At 33.4% G+C, this 20726-nt stretch overlaps 2 protein-coding genes across 10 annotated transcripts in view; one reads left to right on the top strand and one right to left on the bottom strand.

Moving 5' to 3' along the window:
* Positions 1-1415: 1415 nt before the first annotated feature.
* LOC117330698 (DNA-binding protein P3A2-like) lies at positions 1416-11951 on the top strand. Of its 2 annotated transcripts, none has more exons than XM_033889149.1 (9): positions 1416-1511; positions 3408-3689; positions 4023-4137; positions 4614-4749; positions 5359-5508; positions 5892-6050; positions 6348-6608; positions 7280-7505; positions 8724-11951. In XM_033889149.1, exons 2-9 carry the CDS (start codon positions 3461-3463, stop codon positions 8942-8944), a joined length of 1497 nt encoding a protein of 498 aa, XP_033745040.1. In that variant the 5' UTR covers positions 1416-1511; positions 3408-3460; the 3' UTR covers positions 8945-11951. The 2 variants fall into 2 exon arrangements, with proteins under 2 accessions (XP_033745040.1, XP_033745041.1); XM_033889150.1 differs by lacking the exon at positions 1416-1511 and adding an exon at positions 2033-2191.
* A 3280-nt stretch (positions 11952-15231) lies between these two features.
* LOC117330696 (adenosylhomocysteinase-like 1) overlaps positions 15232-20726 on the bottom strand; it is a 115565-nt gene continuing 110070 nt past the window's right edge. For all 8 annotated transcript variants that reach the window (XM_033889141.1, XM_033889143.1, XM_033889147.1 and 5 more), the window contains one exon: positions 15232-20410. In XM_033889141.1, the coding sequence (XP_033745032.1) occupies positions 20404-20410 (7 nt within the window). In that variant the 3' untranslated portion in view covers positions 15232-20403. The remainder of the gene's footprint in view (positions 20411-20726) is intronic.

The raw sequence follows: 20726 nt of genomic DNA, 5'->3' as shown, positions 1-20726 counted from the left end.
GATTTATGTTGAAAACTTGAAATATATTTTAGTTGATAAGAAACACAAGATATATACTTTACGTTTTAGGCCCTATAGGTCAGATGGACGACGACATTCGGGGGAGGGTCTGTTATGATATGGCAGGGATATATCAAGGCGTGAAAACACCTCTCGTGGTTAACCATGATAATCTTACAGCCGTAAGATATCAGGATCAGGTCTTGAGATCACACGTTCTTTTCCTCGAGCTCTTATCCTTCAACGTAATCTTACGTTGCAGCAAGACAATGCGAGGTCCTATATACAAGTATGTTGCTTGGGTTTGTTGTGATTTCCTGGCTCAAAACAACTTTCCAGTTCTTGATTGTCCACCATACAGTACAGATATGTCCCCAATCGAGCCTTTGTGGGACTAGCTAGACAGGAGGGTTAGGAAGCGCGTCACATAATATATAACGTCGCTCACCTCATGCAGACCCTTACTCAGAAGTGGAATAATATCCCTCAGAGGGCAATAAACATCATATTTTCTTGGTTGGGTCAATGTTAAGGAGAGCAAGACCAGCGACTGATGCCAGGGTTGGGCACACACGCTACTAAATTTGGATCAGGAAATGGCGTTTTAAAGGTATTCACGCGAACACCGTCTGTGATAGGATAACGAAAATCATCAAAAAGTATTCAGTAATGATGAAATAGAGAGACCTACACCATGAACACATCAAAGAATCATATATCTATTTATTACATTTTTATCAGTGAAATAGCAAAAAATATTTATTCTATAAAAGTGTGTTTTTTTTTCATTTTTCTTCTGATATAACCAATCACAAACATTCACATATATAGGCAATGGGAAAACTTTAATTTAAAGCTGTCCGGTAGATTTATGTAATAAACAGAATTTCCAACAGTATCTTCAGTAATGCCAAATATATTTCACTCGTGCTAACATTATATTTTACGCACTCGTGAAAATATCAAAATATTAGCTCCACACGTGATCGAAATATATTTGGTACTACCGAAGACACCGTATACATATAGTGAGTGATATACGCTAAACTTTTATCCATAAACTAATTTTACGTTGTAATGAGATTTAAAAATTTGTCACCACATGTATGATTCCATTAAAATCTATTATAAAAAGACCATCATCTCTACAACGGTAAACGATATCTATGATTTTTTGTGAATTAGACCGGAGACTACATGTATCATTCTGCTTTACCTGGCTTTATATTAGGCCTAATTAGTATCCGAAGTATATAATAACTAAACGCATGAAGCATTTATTTGAGAACCTAATTCCATATGCGATATAAAATTGCTTTCATAACTACCTTTAGATTCGTCATGAAAAGCCACGACAGTGGATAAACTGTCTAATCAGTTTGGCTTATTAGCTGAAGTGGACTAGTCTCCTTCGCGCAAGAATAGAAATAGGGTGTAACAAGGTGCGGAAGTTCAGTGGCGGATGAATATTCTTCAATCAACACGATTGATTTTCCCTACAATTTGTGACGGTTTGTATATCTTTTGGGGTTTAAACGACATTTTTTTGGCTTCCCTGGTTTCATTCTTATCGTCAAAGTGTTACTTTATCTTGTTGTATATGGCTAGAAGATCACAGTTAGAGCGCAAGTCAGAATTTTATTTACAAAGCAATGCGCATGTCGAGGTCGCCATATTTGTTTGTAACTCAGAAACCATTGATGTACTCGCTGAAGACGAAATAATTGTGCACTTGCTCATATTACGCCAAATATCGCACAATCATAATAAATCTCAATATTTCAACTTTCTTGTACAATAAAGTATGATGTCCATATTACTTCTGAAAAGGAAATATCGTCCGAAATGTGCACCCCCTTCGACACCCGTCTGTCCTCTGGTGCTTTGTAACTGGAGGTGCGCGCAAGCCCAAGCGCAGTCGCATTGTTTGTAGTAAGATTCCTAACCCTTTGCGCATGTTGACAATCTATCGCGCAGACGAAGTTGCCCCTGTCCAGTGTAAACACAAAATTCGTCAGTGCTGATTGATATAGCAATAAACAATTCAAAATGAATGTTGTAGATTCCATCTGCGCAACATCTAACTGACCTTGCGCCAACCGAAACTAGCAAATATGGCGACCATCACGTTTGTCTACAGGAGCAACGCCGATACTAATTATAGCCTACTGTTTACATTTTTGTTCTCACAGTAATATATTAATGATTTCTTCTTGTTCCAACTTTTCTCTACAAAATCATAGAAAAAATGTGACGTTGAAAACACCAGTCTACCCCCTCTCCACCATACCCCTCATGCTCCCTCCATCCAAGCGACTTTGGGCTCAGATCCTATAATTTAATGCTATCCAATATCGAAAAAGAATGTCAAAAGACGGTAGCCCAAAACAGGTCCATTTCTTTTTCCCCTATCTCAAGAACATAGCATTTAGCGTGACACACTTTGTCATTTTCTTTTACTTAAACTGGAGAAAGGCAATACAGTCTTGATTGGCTTCATTTAGGGTCATATGAGAGATATTCAGGCCTAACAGTTATAATTTATAAACTGTGCAAATATGCTCTAACTCGTGTTATTGCCCCCATGAAATAAATGGAATGTATTGCTAATATCTATTCTTGCAAGAGATTTATCAATGAGGTGAAAAGATGTTTTGGAGATTACTATTACAAATACAGTTTCCCCAACATACCTATCTGTTTTCTTTTTCCAGTCCGGGTTTCACTCATTTTTTTACACTCTATTAGGGTGAATAATAATATGTGTGTAAAACACATGTTATACATAAATAATATTCTACATATTCCGGGAAAACTTTAATTTCTCCAAAAGTGAATTTTTTCATGCAAAGTCATGGGTGTATGAAAGTTAACTTGCTTCAGTTTTTCATCAGATTGCGCCCCATCCAAGTAACTTTAGACTCAAACAATCAAGCTAAAGAGAATTTCTTTAGGTAAGAGGTATTTTACAAAGGTTACATACTCTCCTACCAGGGAAGAATTTGTCCTCAAGTTTCCAGGGGTTGCAGCGATGCTTACACAAGTAACGCCAAGTATTATTCCCGAGGCCTACATTGACACAACAGCAGAGATCGAGAAAATGCAATGACCAGGCTGGGATTTAACTTGAACTCTAGATGGATGCTAGCTCTCTCATCATTTGAGCTACATGACCACTGGTGTCAGCCAATTCCAGTTCCGCTACATTCATACTTCCTTCAACAAAGTCTCTAACCAAAACAACACACACAATACCGCCTCTTTGGGTCCCCTACCACTATGTGGGCGCTAATGTAACAAAGTGCATGATTAATTGAATTTAAATCTAATTCCTCTGCTAGGTATTGAACCAATTCATTCAAAAATAATTTTTTATTATTAATAAATATTATTATTGTTATTTATAGGTTTGTCAAATCAAAATGTGTGAAGAGAGGTGAGCGATTGGATCGGCCTGACCATGAACAATTTACATGTAACATCGACGGGTGGAATGACAATCTGTAACATGAACAATAATAGTAACACCGTCACAATTAATACCTCTCACATGAATAGCCATATGAACTCTGGTATGATCAGCGATGACATCAGTGAACCAAGTTCTCCAGAGAGCTCCCAGTTTGACGCTTCAGATCTGCTTAGAAATGCTGTCACAGATGACGTCACTGCTCAGCTGGCAGCTGCTGGTAATTACTAATTAGTTTTACTTTCGTACATTTTTCACCTTTTTAAAATTGATTCAATAGCAATGTTTTGCAACCAATATTAAATTTTAATTTAACTTCCATTGAGTATGGAAAGTTTGTAAATTTTAAGGGGTTCCACAGCTTTTCCTAAATCATACTATATGCATATTTAAAAGTAAGTTAACTTCATCATATTTGCATGTATATAATTCCCGAAACTTCAGACTATTCCTGAAGTTTTCGGTTTCTGAATATTTACATGAGCCCTTGAGAAATAGACCTGGTTTGTTACTCGTGCTTGTTGACCAGTAATTTTTCATCGTCTATTTAAAGGTACTATTGGAATAGCAGCTGCTGCAGCAATTGCTTCTAGTAAAAAACGTAAACATCCACATCATTTTGAAACAAATCCCTCAAAACGGAAACGTCAACAAACAAGGTTATTAAGGTTTGTATTTCAGTTATTTGTGACTTAATTATTTGTAATTTTGGCAGTTTAACTACTTCAAAGATACCGATATTATTGACTCTATTCAAATTGATTCATATTTCCAGCTTCTCAAAAATTGAATTCAATGTCAGTAACAGTTTGCCTGAAGCTGCAATGAAAGAAAAAATGTACAGTTATTTATAAATACATGTAGACTTTGCTTTTTTCTGGTGGATAAGTACGTTTGCTGTAGTAAGATTATGTGGTTAACATTCAGCAACAACTATATTGCAGCTCAGCTAAGTATATGATTGAATGGACAAAGTGTATCACAACCTTGTATGTATGACTTTTAATATAGATAATACCAAAGGCCCATTTACATTTATGCTTGCCAACCTGAAGAACGTGTTTCATGATATATGATTGAAGAAAACATAGTTGTCTTAGCATTTTCTTAACATATTGTTGAAAGAATATTTGCTATTTTCCAGGAAGTTGAAGGCAACAATTGACGAATACACAACACGCGTGGGACAGCAAGCAGTAGTGTTGTGTTGTACGCCAGGCAAACTCAGTCAGTCCGTTCAGTCTTTCAAAGTATTTGGCTCACAGCCATTAGAAAATGTGGTATGTACATGCTTTCAAAAGTTTCAAAATTGTAATATATAGTTTCTGCGGATTGCATATATAGAAATTAGAATTATTGCCTGTCAAAAATTGCTGAAGTATTTTTTAATTTTATATGATTTGTGTAACAATGAAACTGTTTGCACTTTGCATCATATATATATAGTTGTTGAAAGATATAACAATTTGGCAATACCATCCTGATAAAAAAAATAATTTTCAAGTTTCAGAACAAAATAAGAATAAAACACATAATGAAAAATCTATAAAGTTATTTGTGAATTCTTTTGACATTGCTCAAAATTTTAAAATTTTGAAAATGCATACATGTATGTGTTAGATGGTAATGTGCAGCATGCAGGTGTGATGTTAAGTTTGTAATATGCTATATAGTATATTTCCAGGCAATAAAATGTTAGGGGACTGATAAATAAAAAAAACCCAACTTTTTAACTACTTAAAAAAAATATTATGAAATAATCAACAACAATATTTAAATGCATATTGATCTCATTGGGGGGGGGGAATCCTATTTTGCATTTTAATCATTCTTATGAAATGTACCAGAAACCTGCATGAATGAATGTATTTATATTTTTTGTATTAAAGCTAAGAAGTAATAGAAATGTTGTGATGCAAGAGCTGGAGTCTTCATTAGCTGAGCAGGCACCGCCACCTAATCCAGAAAATACGGGGTTACATGAGTTACCTCCCCTAGTTATCGACGGGATACCGACACCTGTTGACAAAATGACACAAGTAAGCGGACATCGGGACTTAACTTAGATGATTGCTGAACTTGTTACATATCTAGTATCTACATTGTATTGCAGTTTTGTATATAAAAAAAGAAAACTTCATAGTCATTTTCTTTGCATTACAAAGAGAATGTATTTGTTGGTAGGTATATGAATGAATGATAACTGTGTATTGAGGGCATTATAAAAATATTTGATAAAAAGTTGTAACAAAAATTTTAGAGGCCAACTTATATGCCTGGTTTCAGCTAGCTCTGGTCCTCAAAAATGATCCAAGAAAAAGAGATGTACATTTTATGTTTGACTTTTTAGTTTAAGAAAAACATCATCAAGATCCATTTATGTACATAATTCTATTCAAGATGTCTTTTTTAAACATTTCAGGCCCAGCTTAGAAATTTTATACCCGAAATGTTGAAATACTCAACGGGTAGGAGTAAACCAGGGTGGGGAAAGGATGAAAGTAGACCGATCTGGTGGCCAAGTGATCTGCCGTGGGCCAATGTACGAAGTGATGTGAGAACGGAGGATGAAAAGAAAAGAGTACGTATTGAAATCTGATAACGTTGAATTTTCTTATGAAGTAAATGTAAACTTATGTTTGGCACAATTTATCAAGGAGTCATAGTGCACTCAAAAAGACATTCGTGTCATCTTAATCGGAGCCACATGAATGAATTTTGTTTCTTTGTTACCAGACTCTAATAGTCATCTTTTACTTTGATATATTCTGTGTTTTAAGATAATACTGATTTTCAGGAGATTTCTGACATTGCTTATTCAGAAAATAGGAAGCAAGAACCATATTTATGATTATAAAACACTACATTTTATCTGCAGGTGTCGTGGACAGATGCCCTGCGTAATATTGTGAAGAACTGTTATAAACATCACGGGAGAGATGACCTCTTACAAGTGTTTATGGAAGAGATGCCTAGCATGATGCAGGTCCAGACTAGCAACAATGCAGCAGCCTTTGGTGGCACTATGGTCCAAACGATCAACAATCCTGATGGCACGGTATCCATTATACAGATCGAAACAGGCCCTCAGTCTGTGGTCACCCTTCCAGATGGCACACAGGCCACTGTCGTACACGCAGTAAGTGTTTCCGTGTCATCTTTATTACCGACAGTCTTGCAAAAGACCTTTTAGGTCCTTTTTTGACCTCTTGCAATTGCCTTTTGTTCTTTTTTTTCTGTTTTTTTCTTCTCAATAAACAAAAATCCCAGAGTGTTAGTAGCATGCTGGGATGAAGGGCTACCAAGTTTTTTCAAATCAGTGATCTTTACTTTCTTTCATGGTCATATAGGGTCAAATGTGTTAAGATCTTTAAACAACTTCTCATTAACCATGATATTTGTTTAGTTCACAAAAATGTATGTCCAGAGTATTCGGCTAAAAGGTCAAGGTCAAATTTTCCATCTTTTCACTGCTTGAGTTTATGTTGCAAAATTGGTTTGCATTAAATAAGTAAACAAGTGATCAACGGTTAAGCTCTCTTGGTCAAAAGTCAAGGTTATTTGGGTCTAAAGTTCAAGGACAAATTGAATCTCTGACAATAAATGTGGCTATTATTAGCGTGAAGTTTTTAAGGTTCAGATATAATAAATTGAAGCTAACAATTGAGTATTATACTGGTATTTACATTTCTGTCAGCTGATATGAGTCAATGAAGTTTAAAAATCTACATGTGCTGGATTGTTGCATGTGTATTGTGAAACTGAACATTCCATGAATAGGGAATAATTTCATCTCCGACATGTTTACAGATCCAGCAGCAGCAGGGGCAGCAACACCTGACGCAGCATGAGGCCACACAGGCGGTTCAGACACTGGCCGAAGTGGCATCCAATCAGAATGACCTGTCTCAGGCACTGAGTGCCCACATGACACCTGTTTCCCTAGAGATGAACGCAGAGAGTACTCCCCAGTTGACCACGCTCCCTATCAACCAGAACGGTCAGATCATACTGGCTGGGGATGCCCAAATTGGTGGTAAGAGATGTCTTATAATCTGTTAGCAAGAAAGTTATAACCCGTGTCACTAGAAACAGGTTATGATATATCAATACATCAAATCTGTCTATGATCTAATTCAGGTTTGGCAGTTGTGGGTGAATCCTTGGGTTTTGTTATAAGACATATGTCTACATGAAAAATGAACATAGATGTTGTAGCCTTTTTCTCTGTGACAACAGTTACATTTTTTGCCCTGTGTCACAGTTGAAAACAGGATGTTTTACTTGGCTAAGTGTAATATTTTCCTAAATTAAGAAAAAGATCGTTCTATATTTTCCATTTAAAGCTGGCTGGTTTGGTTTGTATTGTTAAATGTCCTATCAACAGCTATGATCGAACGACCTCCCGTGTGTGTTTTGGGATTCTGCAGTATGTTGTTTACCTCCTTGTGATAGTGTGGAGCTGATGTCGATTTTATAGTGCTACCTCACGGAGGTGTATATACTGCTGAAGATACCCAGCAGGACACAACACTCGGTCATATATAACAGGCCAACCAGTCGCCCCATTTCCAAAATACTGAGTGTTAAGCAGGAGTAGCAAATAGCATTGTTATAAACTGAGAATGTCTTGGCCAGAGGACAGAACCAACCACCTTTCTCACAGGGGTGAACGCTCAAATAAAGGCCAAAAGTTAAGCAGTGTCAAGGGAGACATTAGTAAGAAAAAAGTTGTTTAGAAAAAAGAGAAAAGATAAGATCCCAAATTTAGTTGCCTCTTGGGATTATGCAATGGGAGCAGCAGGTACAATTCTTGTGCCCTACCTGCAGTGGGTTTATAAGCTGGCACAGACTGTTGTAAATTTGATAGAACACTGCCAATAATTTGACACTAAATCATGGAATACTAGTACTTTTTGTTTTCTACGTATTTTGAATTCTTCTATGTATTGAGCTTCTTTTCCCACAACAAAAGCCTGAACAATAGAAATAGTCATTGGTAATGTGATTTGTTGATATATCAACAGTTGTTGTTTCAATGAGTTGTATGATATAAATATCAACAGTGGTGAGTCAACAAATACTCTGACTCTATTTTAGTCTACAGTTTGGTTGTATCCCTCATGCCCAAGATTAAGTTTAGTTTATAGAATTGCTGATCAAATAGCTGTAATATGTATAAAATCATTTTTTCATTGTCATTGGCTTGTCAGAATTTCTTAAAATGAAAACTAACATGTTTACATTATAACAGGTATAGTGACCATTCCTGTGTCCATGTACCAAACGATGACCGGAGGACTCGCGAATCTCACAGACACACAACACACCGGCCTTATCCAGGGGACGATGTCACAATTCTCCACAGATCGCATCAACACAATGACAACAAAAACACACTCAATGGTACCAGACGCCACGCAGGCAGTGGAAGTGATGACAGTCGACCAGCAACAAGTACAGAATCAGTCTTAACGACTTGCCATTGTTATTAGGGAGGGACATCTGGAGCCACTAGCTCCACGCTATTGTAATGTCACTTATACAAAGAGTCTTTAACTTAAATTTAATCTCAGTTGGAAACTATCCTATAGAAAATTTCTCTTTATTAAAAAGACTTAGTAAAATTTTAAGATCATGCTTCGAAGTATATATAGGTCTGCTTGAAATCATGGTTTCATGTTGTGCCATAACGTCAGCCTTCTGAATCATGCCAGGGTTCAATCTAGCCCTATTGTTACAGATTATTATTTGTTCCCCCAGTGGAGTTGTTTTCCCCTGACTTTAAAAATTCTCCTAAAAGCTAGTAAATATTCCCCAAATGACTGGTTCATCCCCCACCCCTTCAAAAATGTTCTTTTATTGTCAATAAGAATTATGTTGCCAATAACCTTTAAAACATAAATACTTTTGCCTAAAGATTCACTTGCATAATTTTTCAACTAGATTAAATAAAAACTAAATCACCTATTATATATTTACATACTATAAATACATGAAAAAACCCATACTAAAAATGTTCAAAGTCAGTATGAAAAGCCATAAGAGATATTCCACTGGTTTGGGTATACCCCCAACCATGTTGTGTTGTGCTGGACCTGCATTGGTTTTCCCCCTAGCTTTAAATAGTACAAAGGGTATATTTCCCCCCAATTCCTACATTGATCCCTGCATGATTTATGTGTTGAGTTTAATGTTTTAACATCAGATATCCTTCTGGTACAGCATATTTCACAGCAATTTATAATGTTTTAGTCTTATCTTTAAACTTTAAATTCTATGTATTAGTAAAAGGCTGTTTCTGTAACATATAAGTGCATTTTTCATATCCAGCATAATTAAAAACCACAGATTTATTTGGAAAGATGGTAAAGATGCAAAACATTTTAAAAAATCTGTTAATTGTAAATTCTGCTGTTTCCATCACATAAACAGATTGCATGTTATGAAGTCACATATTGGAAGATCTACATATCCTGGCAAATTAAGTTTCCTCCAAGTGGTTCAAGTAGGTGTTCTTCCGTATGTAGTAAAGGGAAGTAAGTACGAACCTTGTACAATGATATTGTATTACTTCAATAAATCAGAATCATCAAAGACAGTATGACTTATTCACTAATAAAGTTATATATCAATATATGAAAAGTTTATTTGTGAATAATAAACACATTTGTATAAATCATTAGTGTATAAGTATACAAAAATGACGTAATTCCAGACCCAAGTTCTGTATGTGTACAAATATGTATACACTGGTTTTGTATGGCTAAGTATATTTTGTTCATATTTTAGCTCAAATTATCCTCTGTGTGTAGCAAAATGAGCCTGTGATCAAAGCTATAATGTAGCTTTTATAACTCTCTATTGTTAACTTAACAACACTTTCCTGTTGGCATTTATTTTATTCCTATTTATATGAAATCAATGGGAAAAGTGTAAGTACTTGGTATTTCTCATCTTAATGATCATTTACCTCTGCCAGTATCTAACTTTAAATTGTGGATCATGATGAAAAAAATTGGCTAATGCAATCTAGATTTTGAAGCCTTGTTTAGGATTAGAAACAAAAGATTTTTTACACTTTATAATGTAGCTAGCTGTCATGAAAAAAGAGTAAGTTTAGATGTGTAGTTGAGGAAGAAAACACTCGTAAAACACTGAAGATGTTGTCATGATGTTCAAATGTGTGCTTAAAATGAGGCGGTTATATGAATATTTCTGTTCGATTTAAATTTCTAATTTAATAGAATTGAAAAAGCTGTTGTTCTATAAATTCTTTATACAATTTTATTGTATACTAAAAATATGATAGAAAGCATAGTACCAATATTTATTATTTTTCCTGCCCAAACCTTTAAGGAAAATTTTTGATATGCTTTTTTGATATTTATTAAAATATATCCTATACAAAATGTATACATGCTTTAAAGACTAATCCTAAGTATTAACTACTGCAGTATTATCATAAGTTATGCTAGCTGCATTTAATTATTTTTTTTAATTTTTGCTTTGTACAACTTTCAAAGACACAAAAAGTTTTAAAGGTGAAAGCCATTGGCTGCAATAGTCTATGGACAAAACACATATGTCTCATGTCTTTTAGTAAAGCAGAACTAAAAATTCATAATTACATAAACATGTACTGGATGAATTTTAACTTTTTTTTGCACAGCAATGGCCATATCATTTATATATAGAAGCATCCTCTTGACCTCATTATGACCCCAATCGCTCAATACTTGGGTAAAACAATTTTTAGTATCTTTAGAATTATTGACTCATTACAAATACTTTTGTCAATCTAACAAAAGAAATCAATATATCTGTGACAGTAATTGTTGTTTGTGTAGAGAATGACAAAGCAGATCATTGAAACAATACTGAATCTTGTCTATTGTCATCTTGTATTTCATAATTGTTCATACATCTCACTTCATTCTTCATCCTTAACTCTCCAGCATAATTTTGTATTGTTTAGCGTGTTGTATATATTTATGGGTGGGAGAATGAGCGAAAGCATTCTGGGAGTATTTTGCTGTAAAAGTACTAAAAGTTTATTTTGTTGTGTGTTTATTTAGATTAATGCTATATGATTCTTTTTTTTTTTTACACAAATGAAACTTTTTATCAACTCTTATAAAAAGAACATAAAAATATTGATGGTTAAAAAGTCCATTCAGTATTAGAATGAGGTTTCGAACTGTATCCTGATTCATTTTTTTCAATATAATCTTTTCTATGAAACCTCAATCGCATCTAATGTTTGGACACTTAATCAGTATTTCAACAAAAAAGGTAACAATGGAGTCAGTGACTAGGTGTAATGTGCTTGATCCATCATATTGGAATTCAGAACGTGCTGTAATGTGGCTTGATTTGGTGCAGTGTGAAAACAGAAATATTTTGCTAATTATAAGGATATATTTCTGAAGCAACAATTAGGAGGAATTTGCATGCTTAAGATTTTAAACTCTTAAATTTGTAAAAAAAAATTGTACAATGGTAATAGTCTGTAATGGCTTAGATGTTAGCAGATAATCTTTCAGAGTCGGTAAGTTGTGAGATCTGTTGTATGTACCCATTTCACACCATGAAACATGTGTATATGTATACAAAACATTGTAAAACTAAGTGACAAACATTTTGACACCCGGGTATGAAATTGCAATTACATACCACGGTAAGTTCTTTTTCTCGAATTGAGGAATTTTTCTTTCCAAAAAAAAGGGGGGGGGGGGGCGTTTATTAGAATAAATACGGTAGATGGATATTGAGATCTTGAGAATCCTACATTAAACCTAGAATTTCTGATTATTGTGTGTTCATTTGAGAAACTTTGTCTGAAATCGTGGTATATAATTTGGCCCCATAGCACATTAAACCACCTTTAGTGTATCTGTATATAACATACATGATTTGTCTGCCTGAAGAACAGTATTCTTAAAGATGTTTTTTGTTATTATTTGTGCTATTGGTGCAGTTTAAATTGATGCATATACATCTTGTAGTTACTTAACTTTATCATCTTAAGTAAAACACAGCAATAATACATGTCTAATTGCTTTGTATGATATTCAGGCAGATATGTTTATTCATATGAAATATGTGCTGGTCAATATATATTTTTAAACAGAATTGTCGTAATGATGCATCCTTGTAAGTAAAGGTGTGAACTCTAGTGTTTGTATATTAGTATACATGTACTTAGTCAGTCCACACATAGTACACATTCCTATAATGTTAAATGTCAGGTTTGATAACAGCAATACACTCCCGAACTTGTATACCATTTCTGTCTCTGTTGTAAAAAGATTGATGTTTTTATTTGAATTTATTACACATCTTTCTAAAATATCCACCATAGTGAGTACAAAGTAGAACACTGGAATTTGTACACAAATCAAGTTTAAATTGGAATAGACATTGACAAGAGAGTTAATGTACATTAAAACAAATCTATGTGTAGTGTGATCTAGCATATCTACTGATGTTGGGCCACATGCTGGCAATGTTAGTACAGAGTTATTGCTTGTTGTTTCCGTAGGTTTCTCTATTTCAGAAACACTAGATTTTCTTAGGTTGTTTCTAAGTATATGTAGACTTCTATATATATATATATATATATACATGTACTGGCAAAGAAATCTTTGATGCCAAATTACATAGATGTGTGCAGAAACAGACTGGAAATGTAACCAATCTTCATTTTAAGATCAACACTGTAAAATTTGTTAGCTTTGATAACCAGTTAGAGCAAGGTAAAATGCACATCAAGTGTTGAATTTCTCTTTGTATCCGATGATTTTGTTGAAAATGCATTTATGATTCCAGAACAAGTTTTCCATTGTCAGTTGAAGGTTCAAACATAATTTGTGAAGTACATGTTTATCTATGTATGAACTGCAATAGATTGTCTAGTATTCTTTAAAAGTACTGAGTTTTAATAGATTGTCAAGTTTTCATTACAAATACTGAGTTTTAACATTTAGGTCAGTGATCCTCGTCTGTTTAAACACTTCAACATTCTTCACTAATTAGTTATTACTGGTTTTAACGTCTGTTGATAGGCCTCCCAGAAACAGATATGGTGTGAATTTTGTCTGTATTATATAAATTAATCTTTTATAAATGTTCAATAAATATGAAACAATTCTTTTTTTACTTTCCTGTTCTTTGTTTACATCTATGATGTAATGATAATTATGTCTCCCCTTTGATTGAAGGAAGACATACAGTATTGTATTTGTACCAGTTCTTTTATGATTATAATAATTTCTCGTTTTAAACAGAATTGATGACAGACGGTTTATAATGATGAAAACCTCTGGTTTTCCCAATGACAATGACTTGGATACCCGGTGATGGCCATAAATGATGTGATAAGAAATTAAAGGTATTCTTATAACTTATAGTGTGACATTTTGTTGAAAATGTTAATTCTATTAGGAAGAAGAAATTGTAGACATTGAAAATTAGTTCCATATACAGTATACACACAAACCAGAAATGATCTTATTCGGTTTAGGAAAGACTGATAATAAGGGTAACCTACATATGAATTCAAATAAATATCTAAGAAGAACTTGATGGGAAATATTGATACTGAAATTCAGCTGTCAAAATCCTAGCCCGAGTTTCCTCTGGCCCGGACACGGTGTCAGGGCCAAAGGAAACTCGGGTTATCAAAATCCCAGATGGCTACTTGTCAGGCCATTTCCAGATCAGACTAAAAGTGAATGGGCACAACTAGGAACCAGGCAAACCTACACAACATAAAGATTGAGAAACATCCTTCTCAAGTTCATGGTACTTCTCAAGAAACAAAAATAGCAAACTATCCAAGATGGCTGCCTGTAGGTCATTTCGCTTTCACAATGACTCAAAATTCTATCAAATTGACTTTGCCATTTGGTCAGTTGACTCCTTGTTTAATTCTGACCAGTTTTGCTTCATGTCAAAACGAAATATTCATCAATGGAAAAATACAAAACTTTGACCTTGACCTTTGATTTGTTTACCTGAGTGTATTTTTTCTGAACTAAACATCTTGACCAAATTTCATATAAATAATAAATATTAGCCAAGAACAAACATGGACAAACCTATGGCCGGACAGAGTAATTGCTATACATCATCCTTATCTCCAATACAGGACACTAATGATCACAACTGGGAACCTATCCATCAATCATGTTTGAGAAAAATTCTTCTAGTACTTCTCAAGGTATAGTTACAATTACATGTATTGCTTTCGGATGTACAAACCTTAGAAGAAGAGATTGGAATAGCCCACTGTCATCAGATCACCCTTAACTCGACCTACAGTCCCATACAAACCTGGCGGAGGTATTCCCATACCTCGTAATTGGGTTTCAGGATTCTCTGATCAAATCGTTTCAAAGTCATCATAGAATATTGATTAAAATAAGACAGCAATTTATGTGTTGGTAATAAATTTGACCTTGAGCATCGGCAATTTAGAATTCTTGCTCAAAACCTATCGCAGCATAATTTGATGTAATATCCTCAACGAATACTGGTACAGTAGTTGAAATATTCTGACAAACTGTCAAATCCAACAATGATTCATTCCGACATCCTGTCTATTATGACCAATATGCTTTCTTCCACTCGGTGTCGGATAGGACAGCTAACCTGATGTATTTTCCACACGTAGGATAACTCGGGGTTCATTCTTCTATCAAATATTCAAAATGTGCTTAAGACATATACATGTATATATAATAAAAACAAAAACAAAGTTTATTGCTAAAGATTTTTTTATTCTTTCCATATTTTTATGAAAGTATTCCCCATTTTGGACTGACCAAACAAATGATGATTCTGAAGTAGCCTCCAAAACGAGTACATATGAAACGATCACTCTCATAGGTCATGATCTGTGACTAGTAGAAATAGGAACCAATCAAATTCAATGTAACAAATTCATGATTGGCCCAATATACATCAATGGGTTAAGGAATATAAAAACTGAACCATGTTCAGTGCTTTTATAACAAATCCTAGGTTGGAACCAAACCAAACGTTTCACCAGGTAAAGGGGTCTGCATTATGAGATTTACACAAAAAAAATGAAGTTTATAACATTCTGCTGACAGAAAAAAACAAATATAACATTGGCTGCAAAAAATAACGATTGACAAACCCATGAAACTCTCTGTAATCTGTGTTTTATCATTCAGTTTGAATGGCTTGGTAACATGATACAAATGGCTACTGGGCAGTTAAATGCAATAAAATTGTAAATTGTTAACAGAAGAAAGTTAACCAAAGGAGGGGGGAAAAAAATCAAAAGTTTAGTACTAAGTTTATAAAATGCATACAATGTACATTTAACATACCTACTGTTCACTGGGTGTAAAGTTTATGTGAACTATGTCAATTTGAAAGTAATTCCGACTTTGATCATGAGAAATAGTGATTGTTTATGTTACATATATTTAATCTGGTATAATGTTTTATTATAAATAAAATTTCAGCCACCTGAATCACTTCAATAACCTTGACTTTAAGGATAAAAGTCTACTATGTGTTAAGTGACATACTACATTATGTATCTAGTAATAGTCTACGTATACTCCTACAAAGTTTTATGAAAGCAATACTTTGTGTGGAATGAAAGTAAAAGGCTTTCGACATTTGACCGCTTCCTCCAACCTTGACCCGTTTATGGGTCCAACAAAAATTAAGAGTGATGTAAATATGACCTATAATATGTGAAAACTACAGTTTTGTGAAGCAGTTTGACCTATGACCTATGCTCACTTACTTTGATCCTCAGGGGGTAGACCTTATATAGTTGTGTGTTGATATCGTAGAATGTGCATTCTTTAATAACGCTGACAGTTCATAACCTCAAATGGAAAATAAAAAGTGAAACAAAATTTTTAAACAATCAAGAATAAATCTTGCTCAGCTGTTTTCATATCACTGTTTTAAATGGGTCCACTGTGCCCCTTGTGACAGCTGCATTAATATGACTGAGTTCAGCGAAAAGAACAGTAACATTTAATTGTAGCTTGTCCATATTCAACAAAAATTTTTTACAAAAAAACAACAATGGTCTCCAGCACAGGAGACTGAAAAGACAATGACAATGGTGTTGTGTAATATTGCAGTGTTGCACACATACTCCCAACACATGCACTGAAACAATCTCATTTTCAGAAGGGCATCATTCAAGGTATTTGATCAAGCAAGTTTCTGAACGTGAATAAACTATATGCACCTTTTTAAGTAATACTAATTTTATTGTTTCACTGGCAATATGCCAGTCGACTTACAAAGAAATGGACCTTTGGCTAACTTGCAATGCCTGAAGCCCACACACATGTAAAGGCCAGATTTACATAAGTACACATTTCAAATCAGGTGCGCTTGTACTAGAATGATAGAACAATTATCAACACAATTACGACCCCCACTGACGCCCTACCCTCGAATATGTACCACATTTATAATGAAACACTTGTAACAAAACATGTAGTCATGCTAACATTAAGATTTCTCTTGAGTACACCACTAGATCTACTATAAGTACCGTCATCATTTTCAATCACTATTTACAGATAAACACAGAAGTTCATGTATATACATATAAGTATATAATAATTTCATCTTGAAAATTCTTCTCAAACTGAAACATTTACAAAATGTACATATTAATTCATGTTTATACAACTGTTTTATTTGTTTTTAAATAAGCAATAAATATATTTAGTACTTGATAATGACATAATATTTTCAAACCTGAGATATTTTTCATTATACACCAAGCTTTGAAATATAAATCGGAAATTATTGTTAACAGATGAAGCAATTTTAAAATCGCACCTCACTCAGAATCTATCCGAAAAAATTATTTTTGCATGTTTTCAAAACAATTAAGAACACAGGCATAGTTTAAGTATAATAAAAATTTAAGTGACAAAAACATGCTAATATCAAAACAGAAAAACAGATTTTTTCCAAATATTCCAAATGTAATTTAATAATCCAATACTTACCAGAATTTTTCATAAATTATTACAACATTAACATGCACACAGTACAATGTAAATAGAACTCTAGACCCCCTTTCCATTTCCCCTCCCCCACAATAGCCAATGAACAAAATGATACATTTGTTTTCTTACCGATACTACAGAATTTAGAAAAAAAATGTTTTTCCATCTATAAAAGGGAAATTACTCTGTCATCTACATTAAATAGTAATGATAGACAGCTAAACTACCAGAGAGCCTTGTCTATTTCTTGGATACTTTTGGCCAAGATTTGTAAATAAGGCTGCTGAGAATATCGCAGATCTGTTCAAGTAATACAGCCTGATTATCAATAAAGTGTCCCTAATTTTCTCTGATTAGTATAAGAATTTATTGTTATGAAATTCCCAGTGTGCGATAACACATATAGAAGAGGTACATCCACAACTGATCGAGTACAAGGTAAAACACCAAGTAACATTCAAATTAATGATTTTCAACAAATTTTATACATCACTTTTTCATTTTATCACAAATCTCATACATCTACTAGCACCTATATAGTCATGTAAAGAAACGGACAAAAAAATACCAAGACCGTCCAAATCACTTCACTGGCTATGTCACTTGAATTAGATTTGTATATACACAGTATTACCTGAATATATTGTTAACATGATGTTTGTAAGATCAGACCTTTTTCTTTAATTTTCAATTGCAAAATAATTGATAAACAACTGATGTATATATATATATATATATATATTGAAGAATATAAACAAAAATTAGATTGACAGTTTATACTCGCAGTATCACAATTATCCACTTACTGTTTATCATCTCATAATATATTTATGAGATAACATGCACTATTGCATAAGTGAACTAAAACAAATTCCTTGTTTATTTATTATTATGAAAATTTGTAGCGCATTGCAGAACAAAACTATTTTAATAGCCATATTCCACTCCATTTTCACCATGAAAGTGATCTATACAAATATTGTGTCTATGAAAAGATAAATGATAACAAAAAGTCTGTATTTACTGTAGAAAATTGCCTACAGTTATGACTTATATACACTAAAGTCACCTCTTTTCTAAGTGTGAAAATATTTACAAAGACCAGCTTAAGGATCACACTACTACAACTTGTAAATGAAATGCTGTAAACATACAAATTTTAGCTGTATTTTTAAATCTTTAAATTATTTTCCTCAGGGAAACTTGCTAAATAATGACTGTGTTAATTTGAATTCATATATACTACATGTATATATATAGCAAATAATATATATATAGGTTTGCTAATTAAATTTGTCACTGATCCGTTTAAATTCTACAAAATTTGGGTGCGTTAAAATCAGTATGTCTACAATATAAATATTTAACATCTGTTATATTGATGCAAATTCCTACGACAGAAAATGGTGAATTTCTCAAATCTATGCAAATTTAGATATTTGAAATAAAGTTTAATTTTCCATTACAGGTACTAAATGCTATCTCGGAGTCAGTAAATATTTATACAGCTTTGGAATCTCTCTTACAATTAAAATTACAAATAAAATTTAGCTACCATCACCTACTACTTACATATACTAGATAACTTTGTCTCATCAGATGCTACTGAAGCTTCCATCCACGATATGAAAAAAAAATTATTCTTTACCAAATATGGTTGAGGTACCATAAATTTCAACCATTTCATTATGATATCTTAGAACTTTCATCATTCAAAAGGAACTGATAGAGTTTGTAGTTTGGGTAACTACTAACAGTATCTTGAAATTTTAATAACAGTATATATCAAATTATTACTTAAGTACCGGTAATTGCATTATAAGCAAAGTCTAATTGGAGAATTCTTTTGTCTTTTTCTTGTATCACAATGTTTAAGCAATCTCTTTTTTGCTGGGACGGTAGCTGTACAATGATGTGTGAAAGTTAACTCCAGGCAAACTCAAAGTGAAACATTTGGACTGTTTTAATAAATTCTTGCCATAACTAGGTATTTCAAAATTGAACAATAACAAACTTTTCAATATTTAAATGGAAAATTTGTAAAGATTACCAAAAAGAATTTAAACCGAGATAATAAAATGTCCCTTCTTCAAAGAAGGTTGAATTCAAGATTTAATCGTGAACAGACGCATACATCTTTGAATATCTTTGAATATCTTTGAATGACATATCCCAGTAATGATATGAAAAAGATACTTAAATTTTGCATACATATTTTGCCGATTCAAACTACATTTTCAATTTTTAAGGGATTGTTGTAATATGTTTTGATTAAAAATAATTTGAAAGGACAATCCGATTTTCTATCACAATGATGTGTATCATTAGTTGATATCACAGCTAAATATGAAAATCTCTGCCGTTTTTACACAATAACCCTGCCCAATGATATAGGTTATTTCAGTACATGACACAATACATTTTTTTATAATCAAACGTACAGTCTTTTTTACAAGTCTGATTGTACATGAATATAATCACAAGTTGATAACAAAACAATCTACGGACACTTCTGATTTCAACAGAAATCTTTCTATGGAAATTGTGATAAGAATTGTACACACTTTAACAAATATTCTCTATCATACCTTAAAATTTCATATTAGATTCTAGGTAATATATTACATTATATACTACATCTATCCGACAACCTGAAGTAAATCATCAAATATTACAAACAAAAAAATCACATCATCATCTTTAAATCACGTTGTTCATATAAATTCATATTAACAGGCTCTTTTGTGTGAATTTATCCACAAAAATTTACAGCGTAACCATGGCAACAGTAACTTGTGAATCCTTGTATCACTGTTGCCATGGTTACATGGAATGCCCACTTGCTGTTGTGTGATCGTGACGGGTTGTACTTAAAGTCATGGAATGGTGGTGGCGTGGCGTAGGCTTTCAGTATCTGTAAAACAGACGTACATTATAGAAGCAGATCGTACAAGTATTGATATCTTCTTATAACTGTGGGCCAATAATTAGTGTTATAAGGCACACCAACGATACCAGTCCACTGGCCTGATAACACAAACTAGTTCAATGTACAGTAAAACTTGTGTGGGAACACAAACTTGTTCAATGTACAGTAAAACTTGTGTGGGAACACAAACTTGTTCAATGTACAGTAAAACTTGTGTGCTAACACAAACTTGTTCAATGTACAGTAAAACTTGTGTGCTAACACAAACTTGTTCAATGTACAGTAAAACTTGTGTGCTAAC

Source organism: Pecten maximus, chromosome 7 (assembly GCF_902652985.1).
Source record: "Pecten maximus chromosome 7, xPecMax1.1, whole genome shotgun sequence".
Lineage (NCBI taxonomy): Eukaryota > Metazoa > Mollusca > Bivalvia > Pectinida > Pectinidae > Pecten > Pecten maximus.
Note: the sequence above shows the minus strand (reverse complement) of the source record. Positions and strands in the feature narration are given on the sequence as shown.

Excerpts from the sequence above, each read along its gene's own strand:
- LOC117330698 (XM_033889149.1), top strand. The coding sequence starts at position 3,461 with ATGAACAATTTACATGTAACATCGACGGGTGGAATGACAATCTGTAAC. Across the intron at positions 4,138-4,613 it reads CAACAAACAAGGTTATTAAG|GAAGTTGAAGGCAACAATTG; the intron begins GTTTGTATTTCA and ends GCTATTTTCCAG. Across the intron at positions 5,509-5,891 it reads CTGTTGACAAAATGACACAA|GCCCAGCTTAGAAATTTTAT; the intron begins GTAAGCGGACAT and ends TAAACATTTCAG.